Source organism: Silurus aristotelis, assembly GCF_946808225.1.
Source record: "Silurus aristotelis genome assembly, chromosome: 14".
Taxonomy (NCBI): domain Eukaryota; kingdom Metazoa; phylum Chordata; class Actinopteri; order Siluriformes; family Siluridae; genus Silurus; species Silurus aristotelis.
Window position 1 is genome coordinate 26,591,459 of NC_139587.1, and position 20,090 is coordinate 26,611,548.

The window sequence follows — 20,090 nt, forward strand, 5'->3', positions numbered from 1 at the left end:
GCGCGCTTAAGAGGACTGCCGCACTCGGGCACGCGCGAGCCTGTGACACGGACGCCATTTTATTTTTTTTGAGAACTCCAACAGAAGCGGGGGGGAAGAAAGCAACAACCCAGCTTTTTTTTTTTATAAAATATAATCTTGTACATCTATTTTTTTCTTTTTTTTTTGGAGACCAGAAACCTTGGAGAAAATGATAACCGACCCGTAATTGTGTATGACTCGGAGGTAATTTGTGTGCTCGAGCTTTCCGGGTCGCATATGCAGCGCGTTACGGTTAAAACGTTGTTAGCTTTCTTTGCTAACGCTAGTTTTGCTAGCTGGCTAACTGGCTAGCTAGCCGTCTCGCGCGAGCCGCCTGGCTTCCTGTATAGCACAGTTTATCACCACACAACCGAAGTTAGCACTATATACAAACATATTCCTTTTTTAAAACACAGAGTCGCCTCTATAATAATGTGTTTTTATGTTTGAAATCATTCTATAATTATTACTTGGGTATTCATTTATCTTTCGATAGTCAGTCATGCAGGCCCAAAAATGCTAGCATGTTTAGATGACTAGCCAGACTATCATATACGTATTTTTTTTTTACTTGTACATTTTATTGAGTTTCTTCTTAAGTCGTTGCCTTGCCATTTTTTAGTATTGAAATGAAATGTAAAAAAAATTGACTAATGTTGGTATGTAGCTCAACATTCTGGCCTAGCCTGGACTAGCTGAAGCTGCTTGTAAGCAAGGTAATCCGGCTGAGCTAGGAGGCTAGGTCTGAACAATAGACTTCACTCCTGCTAGGTTTAATTCATTCCTTTTCCAATTAAAGCTGAAATTCCATGACATGTGTAACACATGATTTCACAACCCCCTATTATCTATTTCCAAGCATATTAAGTGTTGGCATGCGCGTGAAGAGAGGTTTCAGGTCTGTGTGTTGTCACCATGGTTGTTCCTTGTCATCAGACTTTTAAAAGTTACTGATTACCACATTTTGTGTTTACTCCCCACCCAATGCACGATTTTGGACAAACAGCTGTTTTTTTTTCGGGATGCGTGAAAATCTTTCCTGGTGTATGTTGAGACCTATTCTGTTGGATTAGTTTATCTGGGCGAAGGTCCTGTCTCCTCAGTGATCAGCATTCTGGACAGCATTAACACGAACGAAGGATGACTGAAATGGTGACGACCTGAAAATGAAATTATAATCGTTTCAACGAGAGGAAAACGTTTAACCGGTCGTTATTTTCTTTCTTTCAAACTCATACAACGCTTGCATGAAAGATTTTTCCAAAATGTATCATCCAAATACTTGGAGTATTAAAACGAAGGACTCCAAATCTGACCGCAGCTTTAAACCTCTACTGCTAATGTTAATTTTTACTCATTTTGATGTTGCCATGGAAATTTAACATCGATGCAGGCATGATGTTAAAGTAACAACAAGCAATCTGTCCCTCACGTGGAAGTTTTGCATTCTCCGAATCACCAAACAATAACGCGTCTCGTACACACGGTAGTTACAACTTGAAAGCCTTCATAAAAAGTCCAGAGATCATTTTCGAAACTCTGACTTGTTGTTTTATTGCCATCTGGATGCGACTGTTTCGTTACGTGTGAAACATGATGTGGATAATCTAATCCAGTCACAATAATGCTCAAGTATACTGAGCAGTATCAGCAGGCACAGTTGGTTACCAGTGAAAGGAAACCGTGCATGTTTTGGTGCTCACTTTGATGCACCATCCTCCTTTGCTCATTTTAACTAGTGTGAGATTCTATTTAATAGGTTTTTTTTCTGTTTTTTTTTTTTTTTTTTTTTTTTTACTACATGAGCTGTGCATTACTGATATGGTACTAAGATAGTACTGAGATGACCTGATTACTGAGCCCAACGTCCTTCCAAGTTGTTTTTCTAACTGTGTAACAAGTTTCCGGTTGCGACGTCCAGTTTGTTGCTATAGATATCGTATAAAAACAGTCTGGTGTAGTATGATGGGAAAACTTGCAGGATGACAAACACAGTAGTAAGAACGAGCAAAATAATACTCACAACCTCACTCCTTGTTTGTGGTTCAGCAGGATTGTTTTGGTCATGATTAATAACACGGGGCTGAGCATAGTAATTTTCTGTCATCGCAGGTTCTTCGTTTAAGAATCGAGGTGTAATCCGACACTCCGTGATCGGGGTTATCATGCAGGCGAAGAATCTATTTAGATTTTTGGGAATTGTGCCAGACACCTGAAATTATATAACTTTTAGGAGCTTGTTGACGAATTGTAGAAACTTAATGGGTGCAATTTACATGCAGGGAGGTTTTTAAAGACGTGTTAAATTGTATCCAGCTGTATTTATTTTGTAAAGACGTCTGATTAAAAAAATTTTTTTTTTTTTTTATAGGAACACTTTATATTTGGGTGTATTAAAGGTAGTAAAGTTTTGCATTAAATTATTAAAACGAAACATCTGAATGTTGCGTGTGCTTTTTGTATGGTTTGTCACCACTTCTCATTTTCTAATATTAGCTTCAATGAACGATGATTTCTTAAACTTCACTTATATTTCTGTAATGTCAAGACGCCAAAGAATTCCATGTAGCAGTTATGTTTTGTGCTATGTTTTCCTTAATTTTTTACCACCTTCAAATTTTTTTCTTCTTCTTCCCTTTCGATCGCCCAGATGTCAAACCCACACCTGTACTGAGGACCCGCACACGGAATCACAACCCACCAAGACCGACTTTTCTGGAACACACGGACACTTTAGCACCGTTGGGGGGGGAGGGGAGCAGAAGTAACCTATCACTGAAGTGACTAAAGGGGAATAATGGTGATTTTGCGCCGGGCTCGGCCGCCTGCTTCCGCCCCGACCAGCAATGAATCTTGACTCGCTCTCGCTGGCTTTGTCTCAAATCAGCTACCTGGTGGACAATTTAACCAAGAAAAACTACAGAGCCAGCCAGCAAGAGATACAGCATGTGAGTTTTTTTTTTTTTTTTTGATTTTTTTTTTTTTAAGCCTTTTTGGCTTAATGCTTTTTTTCCAGCAAAAATCACATCAAAACTAATTTTCTTAATTTTACTAGTTACCTGTGCTCCGGAATGTACCTCTCTACACTTGCAGATATATATATATATATATATATATATATAAATATGTATATAAAAAGAAAATCCCATCCAAACAAAGTCTTTGATGCTTCTCGGTTGTAAAGGGTTACCTTCTCTAGCCAAGCACTAGAAAAGGCAAAATGTAGAGCATGGCACTTGGGTCTTACCCTAAATCTCAGTTCTCGTTCACTTTCTACCTCTGGAGAATTTAAGAGAATTTCCTTTACAGTGCACCATTTTGTCACTTTTGCACTAGAACGTAATGAAGTGAAATGTAATCACAAGTCACATAATTAACCACCTAAACAGCAGCTGTGTCCAAATGAGTCTTGATAGTTATAACGCATGCATCACCAGGATAAGTGCACACAGGTCAGTGGTTGCGAAGCGTCTCTAAGGAAAATTACCAAGCCATTGTTTTTTGCTTTGCGGTGTTTGTTCTCTGATCTCCACATAGAGGATGTTCCTGTAGTAACGAATGTTGGCGAGACTAAAGCCGTAGCTGAAACATCGCACGTAGGAGAACATTGTGTCCAAAAAACAATAAGGAAATCTAATAGTTTTTCCTGATCCCTCCAGTGTACATCTGTTTAAACGCTTTTATTAGAAATCTTCTCTATCTTCAGGACATCTTAGCTTGAAAGTGTTCTTTAAAGACTGATTTGTTAGTGTAGTTTGGATTAAAATTATTTAGATCATGGAGGCATGTGACTTCCATTTCTCTATTTAAATATAATAGTACGTTTCGCATCGCAGGCCAGTGTTTAAGGAACGTTATTGTACAACGTGCATACTTGATGGACCAAAACCATTTACTGTGCAGTACAAATTAAACGAGCATAAACAAATAAAGCATAACACGACTGCATCTGCATCAAACAGGGTTATACGCAGGACATAACATAAAGTAAACATGTGCAAAGGTGTGAAGGCAACACGACTAACCGGTTACCAGCAAATAATCTGCTCCCTGTGCACTGCGTAGAAACAGTCCATTTTAAAAGTCTAAAAACGCAAACCTTGAAGTTGGTCTCGGTTTGTTCAGTGTAAATCATATGCGGGATTATTAATAAAAATGAATTGTTAATGATGTCATGAACATGGGATGAGGAACATCTCTCTATTTAGATTGTGAATCGTCACGGCCCTGAGGCAGACAGACATCTTCTACGCTGTCTCTTTTCCCATGTGGATTTCAGTGGCGATGGTAAAAGCAGTGGCAAAGATTTCCACCAGGTAACGTGCTTTTTGGTGATCTCCTCCCTCAAACATTGATTATTTCAGCCAAACTTATATTGAATATATTTGATTTTTCTTTTTTGTATAGCAAAATGTTAGATCAGAATTCAGCCAGAAAAAAGAATAAAAAAAGATGAAAGAAATTTAAAAATATGAGCTGCTCTAATGGGTCCAAATGTCATCCGCAGCTAGTGTAATGTTGCCAGATATGGAAAGATCCCTCGTGATCCATTTTAACTCTGGAGCAGCAGTTATTTGTATTTAATTTTATTTAAAGCTTGTTGCAAATCTTGCTTTGAAGCATTATCACAAGAATTGTGGTCGGCGTAAACGTATTGAATCCTTTGGGGTGTTTTTTTTTTTTTGTCTGGTTTAATATTAAAACAAAGAATTTAAGTGAACTTTTCCCCCCTGTTTTTGCTTGCAGCTTGTTTGTACATGCGTGTAGTTCAAGAAGTTTGATTACCTACTTTAAATTATTACACTAGGACAGAATCCAATTGTCTTTAGTATTGGAACTTTCCTTCTTCAATCTCATGGTCTTGTCTGGTCGTGTGTTTTTATTTCTTTTTTTATAGACACAATTTCTAATCCAGGAGTGTGTCTCCCTTATCACGAAGCCAAATTTTATTTCAACACTCTGCTACGCCATTGACAATCCTCTGCACTATCAGAAGGTAAATGTGTCCCCACCCCTTTACTAATGGCTCCTCTCCTGTGTCCCTGAGAACCGGTCACTAATATTTTTTTTTTGTTTCTCAGAGTTTGAAGCCATCGCCACATTTGTTTGCTCAATTGAGTAAAGTTCTCAAACTAAGCAAGGTTCAGGAGGTAAGGAAGCTTTTACTGGAGCTATAATTAATATAGACAATTCCATTTGTAACTGGTCTCTGGTCCGTTTCTTACCAGGTGATTTTTGGCCTCGCTCTTCTGAACTCGAGTAACTCAGACCTTCGTGGATTTGGTAAGTGTTCTGCAGTTTGGTTTGTTGTAGTAGACCATGGTTAAAGCTTTTAAACAATAAACACATTGTTAAATGTGCAGTATGTAGTGTTTAGTAGGTAAGCAGTCATTAGTGGAGAAGAAAGCTTCAGATTATCACAAAAGAAAGTAAAAAATAAATCGCCTCCTCGTTGTGAATTGTAGCAGCTCAGTTCTTGAAGCAGAAGCTGCCTGACCTCCTGCGCTCATACGTGGACGCTGACCTTGGAGGGAGCCAGGAAGGTGGCTTCCAGGACATTGCCATAGAGGCTCTGCACCTGCTGCTCTCACACCTTCTGTTTGGGCAGAAAGGCTCCAGCGGAGTCGGGCAAGAACAGATTGACGCCTTCCTCAAAACACTGTGCAGAGGTACTTTTTTTAAATTCAACATCCTGGTCTGGTCTTTTAAGATTTCTGCATTTTTGCTCTTTACTCAATCAGTGTTGGGTTTCAGATTTCCCGCAAGAGCGCTGCCCTGTGGTGCTTGCACCACTTCTGTACCCTGAGAAACGGGACATTCTCATGGACAGGATTTTACCAGACTCTGGAGAGTTAGCCAAGACCATGATGGAGAGTTCCCTTGCGGAGTTTATGCAAGAAGTTGGCTATGGCTTTTGTGCAAGGTACTTTTATTTAACTTCATTTTCAAGTCCACGTATCTGCTTTGCTTCATCACCGAAAGTGTAACGTGTTCGCTTTCCTGTTCAGTGTCGACGAATGTAGGAACATAATCCTGCAGTATGGAGTGCGTGAGGTGACTGCCAGCCATGTGGCCAGAGTGCTGGGCATGATGGCTCGCACTCACTCTGGCCTCTCTGATGGAATCGCACTACAGGTAGCTTCAAGCATCTTTGCAACACCGTGTTGTGTAGATCATGTTTTCAAACGTTACTAATTCCCTGTTCTCTTTGCAGTCCATCTCCGCACCGGGCAGCGGCATCTGGAGCGACGGGAAAGACAAAAGCGACAGCTCTCAACCACACACCTGGAATGTTGAAGTTCTGATTGATGTTGTTAAAGAACTTGTAAGTCCAGTTCACTCCTCTTTTGTTCAAACTGCTGATTATAATAACCTCTATACTTCCTGTAATGTAAAAAATTTTTTTTTTTTCCCCCAGAACCCCAATCTGAATTTCAAAGAGGTCACCTACGAGCTGGACCATGCGGGCTTCATGATCCGGGACAGTAAAGGGCTGCAGATTGTTGTATATGGTATTCAGAGAGGCCTGGGTATGGAGGTCTTCCCTGTGGACCTCATCTATAGACCATGGAAGCATGCAGAGGGACAGGTAAGGGACAAATTGACTATTTAAATGTATTTAAGATTTTAAAAAAAGTTTCTTTTAAGAATGTTTCCATCTAGGTGGTAGGATTTTTGTGTAGAATAATTAATTTTTTATTTAAAATTTTTTTTTATTATTTATTTATTTTTATTCATACCAGGCATTTCAATCTGTTAACGCCTATTTTTTTTTTTCCAGCTCTCCTTCATTCAACAATCCTTGATGAGTCCAGAGGTGTTCTGCTTTGCGGATTTCCCCTGTCACGCCGTTGTCATTGACATCCTCAAAGCTCCACCCGAGGACGACAACAGAGAGATAGCCACATGGTCTGTACCAGCAGATTAGAATGTATTTTACGTAAAAGTAAATAGTGCCCAAAGTGATCGTTTTTTTGTTTCGTGTGTAAATTTGTCTAATGTACTTAACGCTAAATGTTCTATGGGGGTCTCACAGGAAGAGCCTGGACCTGGTAGAGAGCCTGTTACGACTGTCCGAGTTGGGCCAGTACGAGCAGGTGAAGCAACTTTTCAGCTTCCCCATCAAGCACTGTCCGGACATGCTGGTGCTGGCACTGCTGCAGATCAGCACATCCTGGCACACACTGCGCCATGAGCTCATCTCGACGCTCATGCCCATCTTCCTGGGCAACCACCCCAACTCTGCCATCATCCTACATTACGCCTGGCACGGGCAGGTATGTTGTGATTTTATTTTGAAATGAAATTGGGATTTAATCTTTAGGATTATTTAATGTTAACGATTATCAGGGTTAAGATGTTTTTTTTTTCTCCATCTGATTTGTAGTAACTTTTTTTTTAATAAGGATACTTTTTGTTATTCAGGGCCAGTCGCCATCCATTCGGCAGCTCATCATGCACTCAATGGCAGAGTGGTACATGAGGGGGGAGCAGTACGACCAGGCCAAGCTCTCGCGCATCCTGGACGTAGCTCAGGACTTGAAGGTTCTGTCGTTGCTTTTTTGCGCTCTTCTTTAAACCTTCATCTTCAGTAACCAGCAAGCTCACACTTTTTTGTTTTTGTTTTTTTTTTGTGTTCCAGTCTCTATCGATGCTGCTAAATGGTACTCCGTTTGCCTTTGTTATTGACCTTGCTGCACTTGCCTCCCGCCGTGAATACCTCAAACTAGACAAATGGCTGACGGATAAAATCAGAGAGCATGGTGTAAGTGTGTGTGTGTGTGTGTGTGTGTGTGTGTGTGTGTGTGTGTGTGTGTGTGTGTGTGTGTGTGTGTGTGTGTGTGTGCGCACTTAATAAATACTACGAGATATTTCAGGCCTCAGAGATTAAAACCACTGTCTGTTATAGGAGCCGTTTATTCAGGCATGCGTAACTTTCTTGAAGAGACGCTGTCCCACCATCATGGGAGGACTGGCTCCGGAAAAAGACCAGCCCAAAAGTGCACAACTGCCTCCGGAAACCTTGGCGACGATGCTGGCCTGTCTGCAGTCCTGTGCAGGGTGAGAAATATGGCAACCTGATTATTTTTCTGCTCATGCTGAATGCACTCTATTCTGATAGTCTGGTAGTAGACTGATCTGGGACTTTTTTGAGCAAGTAGTACAGTAGGAGTTTTTTAAAAAAAAAAGGTGTGTGATGTATATTAAATGTTCTGTGTTTTTTTTTCTTCCTTATTTTAGAAGTGTATCTCAAGAGCTGTCTGAGACAATCCTAACCATGGCGGCCAACTGTAGCAATGTGATGAACAAGCCTCGCCAGCCTCCACCAGGAGTCATGCCAAAGGGCCGGGCACCCAGCACCAGCAGTCTGGATGCTATTTCCCCGGTAGGATTTTCCTGCCAGAATTTCAGCCTTGTATTGTAGGTAAAAATTTTTTTTATAAATTTGCTCTTATGACTAAATGACTTCTCTTCTATGATCCAGGTGGACCCTCTCACTGCAATGGGCTCTTTAAATTTGGGTGGCTCAGCCTCTTCTCACACGCAGAACATGCAAGGCTTCCCCACACCTCTGAGCTCGGCCTTTAGCAACCCTCAGTCCCCTGCCAAGGCCTTCCCACCTCTGACCAATCCCAACCCCAGCACGGCCTTCGGGGGCATCAGCAGTCTCTCTTCGCAGCTCCCAGGTACAACTTCATAACGCTTATTTTGAACATTACACTGTTTCTAATATTTATACTTGAGAGCTGCATTATATTACACTCTTGCTCGTAAAGCTCAATTTCAGCAGAAGTGCTTCTCAGGTTCTGTCGTGTTATGATTACGTGAGTGTGAACTGCCTGAATGGTGAAGTAAGTCGTAAAAAGAAAAGGAAAAGAAAAAGATTCACCATGTGAATACAAAACCATGGGCTTAAGCCAGGATAAGTAAAAAGATTCCAAACTAAATACCTGTTCAGCTTGTATCTGAATATCTTTTCCACACGCTAAAAGTGCACAAACTGGATATCATGGCGGGTTTAACTGGACTGTGAGTGTAGCGGCAGTTCGGTCAAGTTTCAGTGGTTGAACTGAACACTGTTAAACAGGCTATGTAATCTGCCTTACTTAATAAATAAAAAACCTAATGCATATCGGCGCAGTAGCCAACCAAATTACCACGCAAAGCCATTACTTTCCAGTCAATACTTTATTAATAGTTTAATACCTATTGCTGTGGTTCTGCGTTTTTTTTTGTATAAAAAAAAACTAGCCTTAAAAAAAGTTTTTTTGCTCGTGCCTAACTGGATTATTTGTTCACACAGGTCCATTGAGTTCAGGCAGCTTAAGTGGCATTGGGTCAGGCTTGGGAATGCCAGCAGTGAGCAGTGACCCATTTGGCCCACGGAAGATGAGCACACCAGGGCTGAACCCGCCCACCTTCCAGCATTGTAGGTTAAAGAACTGTAAGTGGTAGTGTGACTGAGAGCCTGGTGCTTCAGCTGTGTTTCCTCAAAAAAAAAAAAAAATAATCCAGTTTAAAATGTTGCCCTGTTTGGGGTTAAAATCATACCTGACATGAAATGAAACACAGATCAGTCTACATTGCTGCTGTATTTTTCTTAGCAACCAGCTTGAATTTATGTGCAAATCAAAATGTTTTCTTAGAAATGTACAAAGACAAGCTGTTTGCTAGGAATCATTTGCTTATCTACACGTTATCTGCTCGAATATTTATAACTGTTACTAATGGTCTAAATATTTTTGTGCTCTCTTATTGCCACTAGCTGACCTCTCTCAGGTGTGGCCCGAGGCAAACCAGCACTTTACTAAAGAGATCGACGACGAGGCCAACAGCTATTTCCAGCGAATCTACAACCACCCCCCTCACCCCACCATGTCTGTGGATGAGGTGAGACAGCACCTTCTCACCAAAAGAAGCAAAAGCTTTTGTAGCAAAAACTTGAAGTATATTGAAATTTTTCTTACCTGCCTCTCTCAGGTGCTGGAGATGCTGCAAAGGTTTAAGGACTCGAACATCAAGCGGGAGCGGGAGGTGTTTAACTGCATGCTCCGCAACCTTTTTGAGGAGTACCGTTTCTTTCCTCAGTACCCAGATAAAGAGCTGCACATCACCGCGTGCCTCTTTGGGGGCATCATTGAAAAGGGCCTGGTTACTTACATGGCCCTTGGCCTCGCCCTGCGATATGTCCTGGAAGCATTGCGTAAACCCTATGGCTCCAAAATGTATTACTTTGGTATCGCTGCACTGGATCGGTTTAAGAACAGGTATGTTTGCATTTTATTTTTTGGGGGGAGGGGGGAAATGGCACCCTGCAGTAGGGTTATGCAGTTTTTGATTGCTGTGATTCAATCTTTGTAGATTGAAGGACTACCCACAGTATTGTCAGCACTTGGCTTCTATAGGCCATTTTCTCCAGTTTCCTCACCATTTGCAGGAGGTAAACAGGTTTATTTTATTCACTCGACAATTCTATATTGCTGTGAAACTTTTGAAAGTGTGACATATATTGGTTGTTAATTCGTGTCAGTGTGCATCATCTGTGCAGTATATCGAGTACGGCCAGCAGTCTCGTGACCCTCCAGTGAAGATGCAAGGCTCCATTACCACACCAGGCAGTCTGGCTCTGGCTCAGGCCCAGGCCCAATCCCAGCCTCCTAAAGCTCCTCAACCAGGCCAAGTCAGCACCCTGGTTACCACCACAACCACGACCACCACAGTCGCCAAAACTGCCACCATCACCAGGCCCACTGCAGTAGGTTTTAAGAAGGATATGCCAGTGAGTAGACTTTATCAGGATGTGTGCATTCCAGAACAAAGGCCTGGATTTGTTTTTTTTTTTTTTGGAGACATACATTTTTGTAATATTTAAGCAGTAAAGGAGAAATGCTAAGAATAAAACCCCAGCGAGGATTTTTATTATTCTTTTTAATTATCCGCTTTTTCACTAAACAAAAAATTGTTAAAAAGAATAACAAAAATGCTGCTGAGGTTTATTTATGTATCTCCTTCAAATCCGGCCTTTGAGCTATGCTTTGTGTTGGTGGATTAAAGAGCAGTGGCATTTTTTAGTGGCAACCCGAGGGTGCCAATTCGAAGGTTCAAACGATAAACAGTTTAAGTTTCTTTACCTGGAGTGTTTTTTTGTAAAGCTGTTTTCTGTGAACCGAACCGCACAAACTTTTTTCTTTTTGATAGTCTTTTGATAAATCTCTGTATACTCTCTGTATACATGTCTTAAACGAATGATTTGTTCATTCATAATTTAAGTTTTTTGAGAGTGGAGACTGGGAAGCATATCAATGTCTCACCTAAACTGTGGTGACGGAAGACTAGTTTCAAGAAAATTAAGAGGAAAATGTTTGCTTTTGCTCCGCAGCCTTCAATAAACACCACGAACATCGACACACTACTGGTGGCTACAGACCAAACGGAAAGGATCGTGGAGCCTCCAGAGAACATTCAGGAAAAGATAGCGTTCATTTTTAACAACCTGTCCCAATCCAATATGACTCAAAAGGTAGAAATATTACCTTTTTTTATAAAATGTTCATGTTGCGTTCTTTACTCCTTGTGGTGTGATGCAAGGTAAATCGTGTGTATTTATCTGTATAGGTTGAAGAACTAAAGGAGACTGTGAAGGAGGAGTTCATGCCCTGGGTGTCCCAGTACCTCGTTATGAAGCGTGTCAGCATCGAGCCGAACTTTCATAGCCTCTACTCCAACTTTCTTGACACGCTGAAGAATCCAGAGTTCGTTAAAATGGTTCTGAATGAAACCTACAGGAACATTAAGGTAATCTAAAGACCGAGACGTGCTAACATTGACAGTTTGTATAGTATTAGCACAGTGCTTAATATATTGTCCCTTTTTTTTTTTTGGCTGGGGGTTTTAGGTTCTCCTAACCTCTGATAAGGCAGCTGCTAATTTCTCGGATCGATCCCTGCTGAAGAACTTGGGCCACTGGCTTGGAATGATAACCCTGGCTAAGAACAAACCCATTCTATATACTGTGAGTTTTTCTTTTCTGTTAACATATTATGCCTTGTAAACGCATTGTCGTTAACTTTGGTAACCTTGTGTTTCTCTGTAGGATTTGGAGTTGAAATCTCTCTTACTGGAGGCTTATGTAAAAGGCCAGCAAGAGCTGCTATATGTGGTCCCGTTTGTGGCAAAAGTCCTTGAGTCAAGTCTGCGTAGTGTGGTAATTTTCTTTAATTCTTTTCCCTCTGTTCCCCCCAAAAAAAGGGGTGGGGGGGGGGGTGTATAAGGAATTGAGGGTGAATTGTAATAAGAAAATGTATCACACAACCTCATATTTTCACTTTCTTTTTACTGACTCTTTTCTCCCTTTATTAACTTTTCCATAGAACTGCAACAAACTATTTTACAAATAAGCATCAGATTTGAGAATTCTATATCGCTGTTGGGTACATGCAAAAGAAGAGATGAGCTACTTTTTTTTTCTAGACAGCTTGCTAACCCAAAAAAATATCTCTGGCTTGAAGGTTTTCAGACCGCAGAATCCCTGGACCATGGCCATCATGAACGTATTGGCTGAGCTACACCAGGAGCATGATCTGAAGGTTTGCGAAGACAATATGCCCAAGCGTTGCGCTTTATTTATTTATTTATTTTTTTGTTCGTTCAGTCAAGTGTACATTTTCTGCTCTTACTCCACAGCTAAACCTGAAGTTTGAGATCGAGGTGCTGTGTAAGAACCTGTCTCTGGACATTAATGACCTGAAACCTGGGAACCTGCTGAAAGACAAAGAGAAGCTGAAAAATCTGGAGGAGCAGCTCTCTGCACCAAAGAAGGAAACGAAGCCACCTGAAGAAATGCTGCCAGTTGTCACTTCAGGTACTTAGTACTTATGCTTACTTAGTGTATGTAGTCTGGTTTAATTTTGTTATTGACTTTGTTGCCCTGGACTGTTCACAGCTGCTCCTTCAGCTCCTGCTTCCACTGCGACCACCACCACCACTGGGCCGCCCACACCACAGTTCAGCTACCATGACATCAATGTGTACGCACTAGCAGGCCTGGCCCCTCACATTAACATCAATGGCAATGTAAGTTCATTAAGGCCTAAGCTTACAGATCATTCATTGTTGGAGCCAAAGTTCTAGATTTGGGTCGTAATCACGTAGATGCGCTGCAATATGGAAACGGTAGTCTTGGATTTTTAATTATATTAAAATTGCCACGAAGTTGCCATGAGGTCAAAAAATCTTGCAATATGCACAGTACAGGGACGTAAACATTTTCAGTGTCGATTTAAAGAGGTTCACCTTCGACTTGTGTTGAATCCTGTATGCGTTTCCCATCCTGAACAGATCCCGCTGCTGCAGGCACACCCCCAGCTGAAGCAGTGCGTGAGGCAGGCGATCGAACGCGCCGTGCAGGAACTCGTTCACCCAGTAGTGGACCGCTCCATCAAGATCGCCATGACCACCTGTGAGCAGATCGTCAGAAAGGACTTTGCTCTGGATTCCGAGGAATCGCACATGCGCGTCGCCGCCCACCACATGATGCGCAATTTAACTGCCGGAATGGCCATGATCACCTGCAGAGAGCCACTTATTAATAACATCACCGCCAACCTGAAAAACACTTTCGCTGCTGCCCTCAGAGTATGCTTTATTTATTATTTATAACTGTACACGATCACAATATACTTTCGGTTGCAAACCATTAGTGTATTTATTTATTTATTTTACCTGATTGTTGTGCAGGCACCGACACCTCAGCAGAGGGAAATGATGGAGGAGGCAGCTAATCGCATCGCTCAGGATAACTGCGAGCTGGCATGCTGTTTCATTCAGAAGACTGCTGTGGAGAAAGCCGGACCCGAGATGGACAAGAGATTGGCCACTGTAAGACCTTGAGCTTAATGTGGTTAAAATTGTATTAGCCAATCAGTTTTGCATGCTGTAAAAACATAAAATTAATTATGGGCTGTTTGTTCACTGTAGGAGTTTGAGCTGCGGAAACATGCTCGCCAGGAGGGCCGGCGCTACTGTGATCCCATGGTGCTCACTTACCAAGCAGAGCGCATGCCAGAGCAGATCCGCCTCAAGGTTCCCCTTTATTTAAACTATTGCACTTCAGTTACATTATCAAGTTATAATAATCATATCTAATAATCATATCTGATCAAACTTTCCTTCTCTCTGCAGGTGGGTGGTGTGGACCCTAAGCAGCTGGCTGTTTATGAGGAGTTTGCCCGCAATGTGCCAGGCTTCCTGCCCAGCAACGATCTTTCTCAGCCCACTGGATTTCTTGCCCAGCCTATGAAGGTGTGTATAAAATCAGCTAATTGCTGTATTGAATATGCTTGTCATGTTGCATAAAATAAGTATATGTGGGAGGGTATCGTGGTAAAGCTTTAAATCCTTCTCTCTCTCTCACACATCAGCAGCAGCAGACGTGGCCTACGGATGACATGGCTCACATCTACGATAAGTGCATCTCTGATTTAGAACAGCATCTGCATGCCATTCCTCCAGCTTTGGCCATGAACCCACAAGCCCAGACCCTGCGCAGCCTGCTGGAGGCTGTTGTGATGGCACGAAACTCTCGCGATGGCATCACCGCACTGGGCCTGCTGCAGAAAGTGAGTTGAGATTTGAAGCTTTTGACGCATACCATGTCTGCCCCTATTCTATTCGTTACTCACCCTGTTTTTATCTCTCTTCAGGCGGTTGAGGGTTTGTTGGATGCCACCAGTGGTGCAGATGCTGAATTGCTCCTGAGCTACAGAGAGTGCCACCTGCTGGTGCTAAAGGCTCTGCAGGACAGCCGTGCCTATGGGCCCCAATGGTGCAACAAGCAAATCACCAGGTTAGTTATGAACACACGAGCAGAACAGCAAGATCTCGCACTTTAGTGTAGAAAGAAATTGCGCCCCAACTAGCATTAGTGTAATTTGTAACCTGCCGACATGCTCCAGGTGCCTGATTGAGTGTCGTGATGAATACAAGTACAATGTGGAGGCAGTCGAGCTCTTGATCAGAAATCACCTAGTCAACATGCAGCAATATGATCTACACCTTGCACAGGTACGCTTCATTTATGCATTGCCGCCATATGTTTATTATTGGAACCTGTCCTAATTAATTAGGCCTGGATTGTTTTTTTTGTTTTTTTTTGCATTACAAAAGCAGTGTTATACCTTTTAGCTGTTAATCTCTCTTTCCAGTCAATGGAGAACGGGCTGCATTACATGGCAGTAGCTTTTGCGATGCAACTAGTGAAGCTGCTGCTGGTGGACGAGCGCAGCGTGAGCCACATCACTGAAGCGGACCTGTTCCACACTATCGAGACCCTGATGAGGACCTGTGCACACTCCAGAGCCAATGCACCTGAAGGGTTAGAACTTACTTTTATCATATTACAACTCGAGTCTCTGTTCCTTGTTGCATCACTCGCCACACTCCATGTTTCATTAATTTGCTTAGTCATGCATTTTACATAGTTTTTACATAGTTTGAGAACTCAGAGCCTAATGGTCGTTTTCTAGCCTGCCCCAGCTGATGGATGTGGTTCGCTCCAATTATGAGGCCATGATCGACCGGCACCATGGAGGACCCAACTTCATGATGCACTCTGGGATCTCGCAAGCATCAGAATATGATGATCCGCCGGGCCTGCGTGAGAAAGCAGAGTATCTGCTAAGAGAGTGGGTCAATTTGTACCACTCGGCTGCTGCTGGCAGGGACAGCACCAAAGCTTTCTCTGCATTTGTGGGCCAGGTAGAGCACCTAAATAGTTTAAATAGTTTATATATATATATATAATTTTTTAATTTTTATTTATTTTTTTTACATACTGTTACCCCACACTTTTATTTATTTATTTATTTATTTATTTATTTTAAATGCACTTACATTTCGACACATCCATTTGCAGATGCACCAGCAAGGCATTCTGAAGACTGATGACCTCATCACTCGTTTCTTCCGGCTGTGCACGGAGATGTGTGTAGAAATCAGTTACCGTGCTCAGGCCGAGCAGCAGCACAACCCAGCCGCCAGTGCCGCCATCATTCGCGCCAAATGCTACCACAACCTGGATGCTTTCGTTCGCCTCATTGCCTTGCTTGTCAAGCACTCTGGAGAGGCCACAAACACGGTCACAAAGATAAACCTGTTAAACAAGGTGCGAGACAAAAGGTTAAAGTGCATAACCAGCAATTGGATTTGGACTTACCAAATATTAATGCAGGTTATTTTGATAGAGATATGCTTTAAAGGATTGAAGACTTTGGTTTGATTGCCTTTTTGGTATGTGTGTGTGGGTGCAGGTTTTGGGCATTGTAGTTGGCGTGTTGATCCAGGATCATGACGTGAGGCAGGCAGATTTCCAACAGCTACCATACCATCGCATTTTCATCATGCTGCTGCTGGAACTTAATGCCCCTGAGCATGTCCTGGAGACCATCAACTTCCAGACCCTCACTGCTTTCTGGTAAGTTTTATATAAAATCGCCATGCTTTACTGTACTAGATGTTAAACCCAAAGCACAGTTGTTAGCTTTGTTGTTTTTTTGTCATGAGTTACTTCTCATATTGAAAACTGAACTCTTCTAGAGGATTCAGATAATGGGTAGGCAAAAAAAAACATGTTCCTGTTGTTTGCATTAAATTAAATTTTCATTTTTAATAAAGCAACACCTTCCACATCTTGAGGCCAACTAAAGCACCTGGCTTTGTCTATGCCTGGCTTGAGCTCATCTCTCATCGAATCTTTATAGCCAGAATGCTGGCACACACCCCACAGCAGAAGGTAAGGCATTTTGCTGAATGTGCAAAACATGCTGTTTGTGCCATATTTCAAATATGTTCCTAATCTGTCTTATCCTGGAGCAGGGATGGCCCATGTACGCTCAGCTGCTGATCGACTTGTTTAAGTTCCTGGCCCCTTTTCTGAGGAATGTCGAGCTTAATAAACCTATGCAAATCCTCTATAAGGTACAATAATGCTCTTGATTACTCCCAGATAGTAGTATTTCCTGTACATGGAGATCTTCATGCTGCCATTTGTATTTTTAGGGCACCTTGCGGGTTCTTCTGGTCCTGCTGCACGACTTCCCAGAGTTCCTCTGTGATTATCATTACGGCTTCTGCGATGTGATTCCACCCAACTGCATCCAGCTGAGAAATCTGATCCTGAGTGCCTTTCCCCGCAACATGAGGCTTCCGGACCCCTTTACCCCCAACCTCAAGGTAGCACAATCATGTCCTTCTAGAGAATCTGAAGACGAGTGAAGGATATAGTTTTACTCAGATGTTCTAGTAATAGTAATGAATTTTCCTCTTTAACCAGGTGGACATGCTGAGCGAGATCAACATCGCGCCACGCATTCTCACCAACTTCACCGGCGTGATGCCGTCTCAGTTCAAGAAGGATCTGGACTCGTACCTGAAGACCCGCTCGCCTGTCACTTTCCTCTCAGAGCTGCGCAGCAACCTGCAGGTACTGAATCCTTCTCTGATCCGTCTCCTATACTTTAAAAAGAATATACAGCAAAGCGGCTCATCCTGATTTGTGTTTGCTCCAGGTCTCCAATGAGCCGGGGAACCGTTACAACATCCAGCTGATCAACGCTCTGGTGCTGTACGTAGGCACGCAGGCCATCGCTCACATCCACAACAAGGGCAGCACACCTTCCATGAGCACCATCACCCACTCGGCACACATGGACATCTTCCAGAATCTCGCAGTGGACCTGGACACTGAGGGTGAGACACATGCGTATGGAGTTGGCGGTCTCTCTCATTTCCTACATATCACCTTTAATCTAGTAGGCATCAGTTCAGGCGTAATTGGTCAGATCAGGGGTTTGGTATCATTATTTACAGGGTTCCTTAAATTTCCCTGTCTGGATTAAAATTGTAAATGTAAGATTTGTAATTTTTTTTTCAAAAACATCGATTTCGTTTAAAAATGCTCCACGTTCACTTTGTTTTCAAACGTTTCCCAAACGGCGCTCATTCACACTGAAATGTCTGAAAACAATCATGTCCCTGTACTGCGCATGAGCAAAACGTTGAATTTCTGCCTGCCGTTTATTTACTTTCTAGCTCTTTTAATGGCAATTTCTAAAAAAAAAAAAATTACATTTTAAATGCCCACACTCCGACGTGAAAACAGCAATTTCAAATTTATCCACTTTGGGTGTTTTTAAAAAGCTATGTTTGTTATATCACAGTCTCTGTGTGGACGAAAGGCCAAAACTGAAAAAAAAAAAATGCTTTTTTTTTTTTAAACGAGAACATTAGTGTCCAAAACGTGTTTTATTAATGGCCTTTAGTTCTGTTTTGTAGTTACATGGTGTTTATAATTCATACATGATTAACATGGTTTGAGAATCGCAGGTTAAATAAATCTTCCCGGCAGTTATTTCAGTAATAATAGCAAACATCCGAGATTCTAACGCTGACACAAATCTGAGATTGTAACGTAACACGTGGTGTTAAAATAAAAAATCGTTATTTCAGATATTAACTATGGTTTTTAAAAATTAATCTGGAAAAATATGGAATTTTTTTTTTTATTGAAAAATTTGCTAATTCTTCCCGCAGGCCGTTATTTGTTCCTGAACGCGATAGCCAATCAGCTGCGTTACCCAAACAGCCACACGCACTACTTCAGCTGCACCATGCTTTACCTGTTTGCTGAAGCCAATGCCGAGGCCATTCAGGAGCAGATCACTCGGTAAGAACGTGCATCTGGATTTCACATTTGGTTTTTTTGTGGTTTTGAAAGTTGAGCATCTTGTGGCATGTTTTAATTTACAGGGTACTACTGGAAAGATTGATTGTGAACAGGCCACACCCTTGGGGACTCCTCATCACCTTCATCGAGCTGATCAAGAATCCAGCTTTTAAATTCTGGAGCCATGACTTTGTGCACTGTGCACCGGAGATCGAGAAGTGAGCTTTTTTTTTTTTCTCCCTGGTGATTAAAATGCTTTAGTGTGTGATGTGTGTTAACATGACTGTTAATCTCTTGCTGCAGGCTGTTCCAGTCTGTGGCTCAGTGCTGCATGGGGCAGAAGCAGGCCCAGCAGGTGATGGAGGGCACGGGTGCCACTTAGGCTGCAGGAACCGTCCTTCCTGAGCCCAGCAAGAGAAACGCCTCTCCAGTCTTCCCTTTAGCCCTCCACCTGACTCCCTGCTCCTTTCCATTCATCTCATCTCATCTCAGCCAGCACTGGACTACCTTCACCTTTAACAGGGACTGCCGCTCGCCCACGCTAAACTATTTAGGGATGATGATGTTAGCAAAACGGGGTGGGACTGTTAAACAGTCTGTACACGAACTTCAATGTAAATATTTAGATAAGGGACGAGCAGATATAGCGTTACGTTTTCCCTCTTGCTAGCCAAAGCTGAGCTCTGACAAGCATGTATATACATGCTTCAATTTTTTTTTTTTTTCCCCCCCGTTTCTGGTGCACTTTTTTTTTCTTCCCCTCCCCTGCTACACTCCCCTAATGCTTCCTTTATTTTTTATTTTTCCCCCCCTCACCTTCAAGATTTCATTTTTCGTTTGGAAGCCTGATTCTAATGGCGTACACAGGCCACCTAGTTCTTCTTCTTTTTTCTTTTTTTTTTTTCCCAGATTTGTATTTTTTCCCGGATTTTTTGTTTAAAAGGGAGATCTATCTGTGTGGAGAGCCGACGGGGCTCGGCACACGCGCGGCTCTAGAGTGCAGCGGCGCTTTACGGAGTCAACGTTTGTTTTTCTTTTTTCTTTTTTGCACCGATTTAAGACCGTGGGTAGGAGGTTCTCCCTGGCACTTGTAAAATTGTGGAAATATTCAGAAATTTGATGGTAATTTGAATCTTTACAGTTTGTACAAAGATCCAAATTGCAGAACACAAAGGAGGACCAATACAGCCCATTTTGTAAGGATTTTGAATGTTTTGTAAATGTATTGGTCCGTGTGTTGTATTTTGTAGTTATTTCTAGTTGCCTTTAGTTCTTGCTACTTATTTCCTGTATGTATGCATTCTGTAGTTGGCTGCATTAAACACTTGATCTGCAGACCGGTGAGTGA

At 42.1% G+C, this 20,090-nt stretch overlaps 1 protein-coding gene across 9 annotated transcripts; it reads left to right on the top strand.

The window, feature by feature from the left end:
* The first annotated feature begins 25 nt into the window (after window positions 1-25).
* Window positions 26-20,077, top strand: cnot1 (CCR4-NOT transcription complex, subunit 1). Of its 9 annotated transcripts, none has more exons than XM_083560918.1 (49): window positions 26-225; window positions 2,672-2,969; window positions 4,230-4,337; window positions 4,919-5,017; window positions 5,103-5,171; window positions 5,250-5,304; window positions 5,487-5,690; window positions 5,776-5,944; window positions 6,030-6,156; window positions 6,236-6,346; window positions 6,440-6,610; window positions 6,803-6,930; window positions 7,058-7,298; window positions 7,447-7,566; window positions 7,664-7,786; window positions 7,931-8,082; window positions 8,263-8,407; window positions 8,507-8,708; window positions 9,326-9,451; window positions 9,788-9,912; window positions 10,003-10,289; window positions 10,384-10,462; window positions 10,553-10,801; window positions 11,402-11,542; window positions 11,638-11,817; window positions 11,918-12,034; window positions 12,116-12,226; window positions 12,531-12,608; window positions 12,706-12,883; window positions 12,965-13,095; window positions 13,360-13,656; window positions 13,759-13,899; window positions 13,999-14,103; window positions 14,203-14,322; window positions 14,442-14,639; window positions 14,724-14,866; window positions 14,976-15,084; window positions 15,225-15,394; window positions 15,546-15,777; window positions 15,935-16,183; window positions 16,329-16,492; window positions 16,693-16,810; window positions 16,894-16,995; window positions 17,077-17,250; window positions 17,351-17,500; window positions 17,586-17,766; window positions 18,610-18,742; window positions 18,826-18,960; window positions 19,046-20,077. In XM_083560918.1, exons 2-49 carry the CDS (start codon window positions 2,868-2,870, stop codon window positions 19,122-19,124), a joined length of 7,128 nt encoding a protein of 2,375 aa, XP_083417044.1. In that variant the 5' UTR covers window positions 26-225; window positions 2,672-2,867; the 3' UTR covers window positions 19,125-20,077. The 9 variants fall into 9 exon arrangements, with proteins under 9 accessions (XP_083417044.1, XP_083417045.1, XP_083417048.1 ...); XM_083560919.1 differs by having other exon boundaries at window positions 14,445-14,639; XM_083560922.1 differs by having other exon boundaries at window positions 10,553-10,777.
* The last annotated feature ends 13 nt before the right edge of the window (window positions 20,078-20,090 follow it).